The sequence below is a fragment of the Nicotiana tabacum genome, chromosome 16 (genome assembly GCF_000715075.1).
Source record: "Nicotiana tabacum cultivar K326 chromosome 16, ASM71507v2, whole genome shotgun sequence".
NCBI classification, from domain to species: Eukaryota; Viridiplantae; Streptophyta; class Magnoliopsida; order Solanales; family Solanaceae; genus Nicotiana; species Nicotiana tabacum.
In genome coordinates this window covers 47,466,286-47,476,270 of record NC_134095.1, presented here as the reverse complement: position 1 = coordinate 47,476,270, position 9,985 = coordinate 47,466,286, and the positions used below count along the sequence as shown (strand labels likewise).

Sequence of the window (9,985 nt, the reverse complement as noted above, 5' to 3'; positions counted from 1 at the left end):
GGGACGTCAACGACTTCACCTGCTCCTACCGTGCTTCTTATATAGGAGAAAGTTCAAAGAATATTTTTTATGCAGTTGGTGGAGGAAGCTAAACGAGTGAGTAGGATTATTAAGGGAAAACATTATTTTTAACATGAGCATCTAACCAATGGTCGAAAGATATCATGTTCGCGTTCATAAGAGATCATGTTCATGTTTTTTAAGAGATCAAAACGATGATATGCACATTCACCTTCTTTCCTCCTCTTCTTGTACTTTCTATGTGATAATTTGGCCTTGTATAGTTTTTGCATGGCTCTTTGTTTTATACATTGCCAGCTCCTCCGGCTATGTCGGCATTTTGTTTTCTAACTCTTTGTAATTTTTTTATGTCAAATGATGTCCTTTTTTTTTTTTTCCTTATGGAAGGTTACAACTACTTTCGAGTTTTTTCAGTATTTTATGTATATAGCCGCTTACATTGAAGACAGGTTGATAATTATATTGAAACGTATGATTTCTGATCCCATGAAACAATCATATATCATAGAAAATTTTCAGATGTCAGATAATATACATCATTCTAGATGGGTTGCAGTACTATTTGCCAATACAAAATTTACCAAAAATGTTGGACAATATTTCTTCAGAAATATCTTCTCCACTTATTTGTCCAAGTGCCAAAGCAGCTTCCCTTAGGTCTATTGTCCAGAAATCAAGGGGCATATCTTCCTGAATTGATGATTTTAACCTCACGAAAGCCTCCTTGGTTCGAATAAGCTGCTCACATTGTCTCTGGAAATTATAAAACCAAAAAGCAGCTCTCGTTTAGCTAAGAATTGCATTTTTTAGTGAAGCCATGAAAGACTATAAACAAAGGATAAGCTGCCTAAAACGATGATTTCGTAGACGACGATAAACAAATAAAAAAGAGTAGTACTCAAAAAAATAAAAGCACAGTACTTATAGTGAAGAGTAAAGACACAATACTCTAGGTCGCAGTGACACGGCCTGGCTCATTGCCCAAACAATAACCTTTTGACAATAGGCAGAAAGGGGCAAATAGGGACTTCTACCTAAATTTGGAACGCAACAAAAGTCTACGGCTACAAAAGTTGGTCTTTTAGACTATAAATAATAGATTTCCAGGGCAACTAGTGATTCAGGTTGAAGGATTTCCTAAGCAATTCCAAGTTTCTTAGTAGGGCCAGTTCAGTTGGACATTTGACAAGACGCATGGAGGCAAACTGACAAAATCACTAGATTGCTGTGGCTAAGGTTGAAGACTGCAGACTAAAAAGGTCACACCGACACCTAATGTGTGAAGATACTGATATAAGATCTAGAACTAATACGGTTCCTGTCTTTATTGGTTTAAACTTAGTAGGAGGAACAAGCATCACCATTCATTCATAAAAGTTACAAGGAGAAAGAAATAAGAAAGATCTTCTGTAATGTAATGACAGATGAATTTAGATTAGATGCAAGAAATATTAAGTGACAAGCAGTTCGATAACTTCGCAAAGTACCAACGGAACCTATCTATGCGTAACCTTGGTGTTTAAGACAGGATATGGATAAAGATGTAAACAAGACGATTTTTCAGTTACTAACTCTCATTTCATCATTCAATTGTCCTCTATCCCCTTTTCTCCGTTAGGGTACAAAAGCTAGATAGTAGAATATTACTACAGGAAGGGAATGAGAACAATTTGATTTCTTTTCAAGGATCGGGTCTGAAGCTTACTTTTACTTTTTACTTATGATTTCAACTCCTGATATAATGTTCAAAAATCATATGCCATTTTCACATCAGAGGTATCTAGCAACAAATCAGCATTCTCCTCTTTCCTTTTACATAGAATTAAGCCATTTTCTATTAATACTATTTTACTAGAACAAGTATATGTAACAATGCCAGTACACAGCTCTACTTTATGCATTCAGAGGGAGAAAAAGAAGATCAGGAAGCTAACCTGGTTGACTGTCCATCTGCGACCACCAACAGGGATCTTATTGAGACCCATAATTTCTATTATTGCTGCCTCAAGTTCTTGAATCCCTTGACCATTGACAGCACATGTTGGAATGTGCTTGTTGAAGGAGAAGCCGCATGTATTGACCCATTCATAAGAGTCGGAGGGAGCGCAGTCTATTTTGTTGATTACCAGAATCAGTGGAGAGCTACATCCAGCTGCGGTCTGAAACTATAGGAATAAACTTAATCTCAAATGTGTCTCCTAATACCAGAAAACAATAACAGAGTTGCAGAAACAAGAATCAACTGCAGCTCTCTAACAGTAACAGAAAAGAAAAGCTAGGTCATTCCTCATTACAGAGACTTTCTTCTATAAGTTCCATGATAAAGGAGAGAGTAAAGTTCCATGTTGGCTGCATAATATAGAGCACACCAACTTCCAGCAGTTGAAAAAAAAAAATCTTGTTAGACTTACTTCGACAAAATCAAATAATGGAAACCAATGATAACAAGACAAAATAAAGCAAGACTATTTTTTTCAACTTAATGCAAAACAGATTATAGAAGTTCGTAGATCAGGGAAGAAACAAGTATTTCATATTCAAAGTTATACGTGAATGGAATAGCTTATAAACCTGATTCCTTTGGATTCTCTCAAGAAGCTGTGTATCCTCCAGAGTCCATCCCTCTGCTGCACTTATGGTCATTATTACGACATCAGCATTTATAGCAACAGCTTCAGATCTTTCCACACCTGTGAACAGAATGCTACGAGAATCAAATAAAATAAAAACTCAACACAGGTAGTTCATGTCATATTTCATGGACGTAAGAAAAAGAGACTAGGAAAAGGAAACAATATCATTAATTGGGTTCAACAAATGTAGTGCTGAGGTACCATAAAAGGGACCATCATTGGGTGACGACTACATTCACCAAGAACTTTGACCGGAGATTCAACAGAAAAATGCTTATTAAGGGCCAATGATAACTCTGACCAAGTGTTACAGTTTGGACTCTTCATATAATTAACTAATATATGATTCTTTCGAGACACAATTACGAGCAAACTTTTAAAATGAAGCTATGTTTCCTAACTAAATGCTAAATTCCACAAGTTAGATTAGAAAACCAATGTAGCAATGAGAGAAATACACTTGATAAAGGTTATAAGAACTATTGACCGTCTGACTCTGAAATAGACGGTAGACCCCAAAAGCAACAAAAAAGAACCATATTTTTTCACGAACACTTAATCTGTGTATAAGGAGCTGCCAAATTGCCCTTCAAAGATAAATAGAATCTGGTTCATTAATAATTTTATCTTTCAATGACCAAAAGTTTCAACAGATAAGAAAATGGCAGGTTTCAGTCACCATTGGAGAAGATATAAACATGGCAAACAGAAAGGTCTTACCAATTTTTTCCACAACATCATCAGTCTCCCTGATTCCTGCTGTATCAAGAAGTGTAACAGGAACACCACGGATAGAAACATTGGCTTCTACAACATCCCGCGTAGTACCAGCAATATTTGTAACTATTGCTCTATCAGTCTGCACGCTAATATAAGGCACGTGATTAGAAATGAATGCCAGAAAGATAATAACACAGGAAGCAGACACTTTAAACTAGATTAATTCTAAAGAGTGAGGAAGTGTGCTTAATATGACATTTTATTTTTTGAGAAAAATATTTGTCATGAAAAATATTTTATAAAGTTTTTTGGCCTTGTTACTACTAGTAGCAGCAGTAGTGGTAGGGCTTTGATAGAGTAAAGATATACAATCATGTTTACATGTTCAAGAAGCAACTGGAACGCAATACGAGTTAAAATACTTGTAGAGGAAAATGACTTGCACTCCTAAGAACACAAGTTATTTCATTTTAAGTGACAAATTAAGGGAGAACCAATTATATATTAGGGGATTGAAATGGCTCATTATTTTTTTTTTACACCATCTTATAGTTGTGGGTTTGGGAAGAAGTTCTGAACTGTGGCTTGTAGATAAACTCATCATGATCAACTGAAACTAGCACAGCCTATTGCTGGCTAAATGTATATAATTTAGATTGTGAAACTAGCGATTCAGCCACTATGTATACTTTCTATACCAAAAGGAGCAAATTGGTCTATGGCAATATGAAGCAAGGTGATGAAAGAGTTCTTCAATTGATCCCTAGAAATGTCTCAAGTAGAGGTAATGGTGCAAGTCACATCCTGCGAAAATTATAAAAAAAAGAGAGCTGGCCATTGCATGGAACCTCTCTTAGTATGTGTCTCCAGTTACAGTCTTACAGATGGGATTTCTATTTACTGGTCTACATTTTGTTTCAGATTTAGTTGATGTTTCAAGAGTCTATGCCACTGTTAAGAGAAGTAGTGATAACTAATCAGGAAAATAATCAAGTAAAAGGATGAGATGGTAAATAATGGATATAATTTTGGAATATACTTTGCTCCATGCATTAAGAAGGCTTGATTTCCCAACATTTGGTCGACCAATAATTGCAATCTGCAAGATATTCATTAAAAATCATGTTATCTTAATTATCAGTTGAAAGCAGGGTAAAAAGGCCATTCTTTGGATGCCAGCTAAAAAGCTAGATGTGCTATAAGCTAATCTCAAATTCTATGATAAATTTAAGACATGTGTCCTTTGTTTCTTTCTCTTTTTTGCTTTTAATAATTAGTTCCTAGAGACAACATCCACTAGCCTTGAATAAGAACTTGGTCAGTATTTGTGCAATATAAAACCTGTAGTCCTGACTGCAGAAGCTTGTCATAGTTGGCAGTTTCCAGTGCATCATCCAGATCATGCAGCATCCCATATATTTTGTTCATAATAAGATTTAGATCAATGGGTGGCATCTCATCGTCGAAATCAAGGCGAGCCTCAATTTCAGCTAGCAACTCGATGCACTGTGTTCTTAGTGATTTGACCAAAGAAGAAAAAAACCCCTGACAAAAGGAACACATTGTTCAGCATCATTCCCTAGCACTAAGATAAAAGGCAAAAAAAAAATATAGTGCTGAATTTATTCTTTATTGATGTATAGAAGGTCAACATTCTTTTCCTTTAAAGGGGGTCAAAAACTCTTTTAATTAGAAAGTGATTTTATACAGCTGAGCACCTCGATTCCTGCCAATGCAGCATCTGCAGCAGCCACTGACTTGGCCGATATTAACTTTTCCACATTCTCAGCTTGAGAGAGATCCAAACGACCATTTAAAAAGGCCCGGAGAGTGAACTCGCCTAGTAAAAGTGAGAACATAAAAAGAGGTGAGTTGGAGCAGAAAGATTCTCACCTCTTCTATCGCTGCACAGAAAAAGGTGACAGTTGCTGTGTAATATAGCCTAGTAACTAAAGCTTTATCAATGCAATGAAACTATACAATGATGTACAGACAAATGAATCTTCATAACAGTTTTCAATCTATAGAAACCAACTCTTCCCAAAAACTTAGCTGCTGCAGGTTTAGACATTAAAACAATCAATTAAAGAATATAAGGATGATGCTAACCTGGCTCCGCGAGCCTCGCACCAGCCTCCAAACAAGCCCTCAAAACACGTTGAAGACACACTTCACTTCCATGACACTGAAGCTCAACCACATCTTCTCTAGTGTATGACTTTGGGGCCAGCATAGGAATCACTAGAACCTAAGCAAGAAAAATATTCAAACTATTGACTCCAAGAAAATATTCATACATACAGTTTCAGACCACTATTCACAATGGCATTAACTTGGATGAATTTTTTTTCCTGGAGTCCGGACACTATTAGCACATTGACCACCTTGCTTCCTACTTATCCCTTCTTTCTTACATCAAAATCTAGAAAACAATGCACCTAGCCCATATGTAATATGACATCATGTACGAAAGATTGCATAAATTCCATATGTTGGTGCTTTCTTTCCCCTATTTTTCTCTCTCAAGTAATGGATAAATGATAAACTTGTTCAGAAATAAAAATAGAAGGACGATCATACAAGCGCAGCAAAATTTGCATATATATTCTAAAAATTGGTGCCTCGTTTTCCTCCATTTGTTTTCTCTTAAATAATGCACAAATGACAAATTCAAAATAACTTTGAGACGAGCCCAAACAGATGATACTATCTCATTTGGGCTCTAACCAACCACATAATTTGAAGAAGGGCACTAAGACACCCTCGATTTCCCTTCTCCTCCCCCACCGCCCACCCAAAAAGAAAAGATTCACCCAAGCGAGTCCCAAATTTCAGTAAGGTCTTCCTTTTAATAAAAGCAGATCCAAATGAATGTCATTAGAGGCATTCATTACCAAGCTCCTTAACGATGATCAAATTTTCATAAATTCTTTTCTCAACACCTGTTCTACGCATGGAATTCATTCAGTAATTTTATGATAAAGAACTAGACAATATATTGAAAATCTAAAAATTTAGATAATTGCCTATGTGCCAAATTTATCAATAAAAAGGTATGTCTATGATGCGTAATATATTTAACAAGCTAAAAAAAGAACATGTATAGGTACACGTACTTTATTTATCACAGACACCTGACACGGATTTCCATCGGAACCTATAGTTGGGCATCCAAAATGTGAGTTGAAGACACAACCGAACTTAATTCCAAGCAATATATAGACTACGCAAGATTACCAACTTATAAAACATTGAATACTTTACTATCTCTTTATTTCTTCAAAGTAAAGGCATAAAACACATTAAGCTGGCCCGAACACCGCTGTTATAAAAAAGAAGAAGAAAAAGGCATGAAAAATATGTAACCAGTAGGAATTTTAATAAGCTATAGAACAGGAAGTTTTGCTCTGAAACACTCACTCCTTTTCATTCTACAGACACCTTTCCCTCACCTTATCTAAGGGGTTATAGAATTAAAAACATACCCAGTTCCCAAAAGATATGAAAATAAGAAGAACAGATAAAAGTACTAGAGATAGTAAGGAGAAGTAGTAACCAGTAAGGGTTAAATTCAGATATGAAGCAACAAAGGCACCAAACCGTTCAATATTTCCAATGTAGTACAATTCATGTCAAAATTGAAGAACAAATGCACCGAAATAAGAAGGGAAAAACAAGAGTATCAAATTAGACCTCATCAATCACATTCCCATTAGAGTCAGAAACAACACCATACTCTATAACATGGCTTTTAGGCCTCCAATCGGAAGAACTCCTTTTCTTCTTGTTCAACTTGGGATGAAAAACACGACCAACTATAGGAACTGCAGACGGACCAGATAACCGAATAATCCCAACTGCAGCTGCTGGACCACCCAAAGAAGTGACAATAGCAGCAATGGTACTAGTATTCACAGCTGGGTCAAGAGGGCTCACTGTTCCAGACCCAAATAACCTCTCATCTTGCTTCAGCACCAGAGTACTCTCTGCAATAAAATAAGATTGAAACTTCAGACTAAGAATCAATTATTTCAGCACCACAGTATTCTTAGCAATAAAAAGATTGCACTTTTAGCATTAAAAACCAATTCTGTCAGCACTACAGCATTCTCTATAACAAATATATTGAAATTTTAGCATAAAATATTAATTCTTTCAGCACTCACAGTATTCCCAGCAATAAAAAGATTGCATTTTTAGCATTAAAAACCAATTCTTTCAGCACTACAGCATTCTCTACAACAAAAGATTTTGAAATTTTAGCATAAAAACCAATTCTTTCAGCACTAGATACTCTCTGCAATAAAAAGATTGAAACTTTAACATTAATAACCACATTTTTCAGTAGTAGAGTACTCTCTTCAATAAAAAGAATTTAAACTTTAGCGTTAAAACCAATTCTGTCAGTACTACAGCATTGTACAGCAATTTTTATTTTTATTTTTTGAAATTTTAGCATTAAAAGCCAATTCTTTCAGCACCACAGTATTCTCTGCAATAAAAACATTAAGACTTTAGCATTAAAGCCCAATTTCTTCAGAACTATAGTGCCCTCTGCAATAAAAAGATTGAAATTTTAGCATTAAAACCGAATTCTTTCAGCACTACAGAATTCTCTGCAATAGAAAGACTGAAATTTTAAAAACTAAATATTTCAGCAATACAGTACTCTCTGCAATAAAAATATAGAAGCTTTAGCATTACAAACCAGTTGTTTTAAGCAAATGGGAAGATGAAAGAAGTCACCTTTAGCAGTAGCATGAGGTTTGGGAGTAGTGGGTTGAGAAGAAGAAGAAAGAGGGAATAGAGAAGAGAAAGTTGAGTGAATTGGGATTGACAATTTTGGGAAGATGGAGGAGGCTATGGGTGGGGGCAAAGGGGAACGTAGGTGGGTAAGGAAATGGCGGAATACAGGTAGCAAAGCCATTACTGTGGCTTTTGGGTTTTAGAATTTGGGGTTTGCTCAAAACTGATAAACCATGTGTTGATGAACTTTCCTATTTCTGTCACGTGCGTTGCACGTGACCGAGCAACCGTGCTTGTTTTTTTTTTTTTTTTTTGGGTTTCCAACCCGGTGTCCGTGCTCACATTTGAGCCCGATTATATCCGGATTCGTGCCGCGTAGGGCTTCATTCGGGAGGAAGCACTTCCTACCAAGTATGTTTTCATATCAAGGGCTCGAACCCAAGATCTCTGGTTAAGGAAAGAGCAGTCTCATCCACTGCACCACATCCTTTGGTGATATGCTTGTTTTTACTCTCTCCCAAAATTGACGGTAAATTGCATAAATGATAATATAGCTATCACTTTTTTTCACCAAAGTCATATAATTTTATTTTTTCACATAAAAATCATAAAAAAATTCACTAACTCACACACAAATTATAGTGACCGAAAAATATAATTTTCCGATACTATTTTTTTATTCCATGTTTTTTCGTTTTTTATTCTCAAGCTAATAAAAAAATAACCCCAAAATTTTGGCAATTCCATCTTAGATGCTTTTATTTAAGTATTACCAAAAACATTTTCTTATTCCACATCCCGTTACATGCTATAAATTAATAAATAAATTCTCTTTAATATTATATCTATATCTACAATGTAGAGTTTAATACTGTACGCATCAAATCAACAAAAAAAAGTTTAATACTGAAACTATTTGTTGTATTAGTTATACTGAAATTTAAACTAAATATAGAATATTATATTAGTTACTACTAGAGAGATTGTTATCATGATGATTTGAATATTTCAACTACACATTAAATTAGTTATACAAGATTTTATGACTCAAAAAATGACACCTACGGCTCAATTTCTATTCTTCCACAAGTAGTTGCAAATTTGATATTTTCCTTCCTCTTATCTTCCAAAAACGTTATTGGCGAAAGATAGTAGGAATATGATATCGTTATAAACAGTTTTATTGTAAATCAATCTCATTGAATCATATGTTTGATATATCTCTCGTACCTACAAACGTTAAAATACTATGACTATAAAAATTACTCAATGTTCTTCCTTCCCCCTACTTTTTGCTTGTATGAAATTTGTAAGACTTAGAAATGTCTTATAAGAGCAAGTCTTGTGCCTCCATGGTTCAACATATTCACAAGATAAATCTCATAAAAATAATAAATACGTATGTTAAGATTTGTGTGCTATCATAAACGATTGGATGAGATTACTAATGATCACATCCGATGAAGAACTTACGTATGTTAAGATTTAAAACGAATACTCCATACACATCAATTCGTAGGTATTACAATATATCTAAATGAAAATAAATAAGAAACGAGTTAAACCGAAACTCACAAGGAATAAGTTATTTTACATGGATTTATTTAAAAATAAGCACAATGGTAAGAAAATAAGGTTCTAGTAGACGATAGCACATATGAATATACGTGTAGTTGCACCCTAACCTCCTAGAAGTCTCTAGATATCCAAGAAGCTATGGGTGCTCCTTGAATCTAACAAAATATATGAATAATTTCTTGTAGACGGTAATGTTCTTTATCCTTTAACAAAATGTTCTTTCTTGTAGACGATAGCATGTAATGTACTAGTAATTAAGAAGTAGAATCGAGCCCAAACTGTATTTT

General features: G+C 34.9%; 1 protein-coding gene across 3 annotated transcripts; it reads right to left on the bottom strand.

Annotated features, from left to right (window-relative positions):
* Positions 1-496: 496 nt before the first annotated feature.
* Positions 497-8,332, bottom strand: LOC107793520 (uncharacterized). Of its 3 annotated transcripts, none has more exons than XM_016615885.2 (10): positions 8,121-8,332; positions 7,068-7,360; positions 5,484-5,622; positions 5,093-5,214; positions 4,716-4,919; positions 4,414-4,473; positions 3,375-3,513; positions 2,593-2,711; positions 1,956-2,186; positions 497-774 (listed from the first exon to the last, which is right to left on the bottom strand). In XM_016615885.2, the coding sequence occupies exons 1-10, from the start codon at positions 8,299-8,301 to the stop codon at positions 580-582; spliced, it is 1,683 nt and encodes a 560-aa protein (XP_016471371.1). In that variant the 5' UTR covers positions 8,302-8,332; the 3' UTR covers positions 497-579. The 3 variants fall into 3 exon arrangements, with proteins under 3 accessions (XP_016471371.1, XP_016471372.1, XP_016471373.1); XM_016615886.2 differs by having other exon boundaries at positions 1,956-2,180; XM_016615887.2 differs by lacking the exon at positions 4,414-4,473.
* Between the last annotated feature and the right edge of the window lie 1,653 nt (positions 8,333-9,985).

What these genes read in the sequence shown, in the direction of transcription:
- LOC107793520 (XM_016615885.2), bottom strand. Translation starts at nt 8,301, where the DNA reads ATGGCTTTGCTACCTGTATTCCGCCATTTCCTTACCCACCTACGTTCC. An exon ending in ATGGGAATGTGATTGATGAG is followed by an intron (nt 5,623 to 7,067) that starts GTCTAATTTGAT and finishes TTTCTTGCTTAG; the next exon opens with GTTCTAGTGATTCCTATGCT. An exon ending in AGAGAATCCAAAGGAATCAG is followed by an intron (nt 2,187 to 2,592) that starts GTTTATAAGCTA and finishes TTATTCCTATAG; the next exon opens with TTTCAGACCGCAGCTGGATG.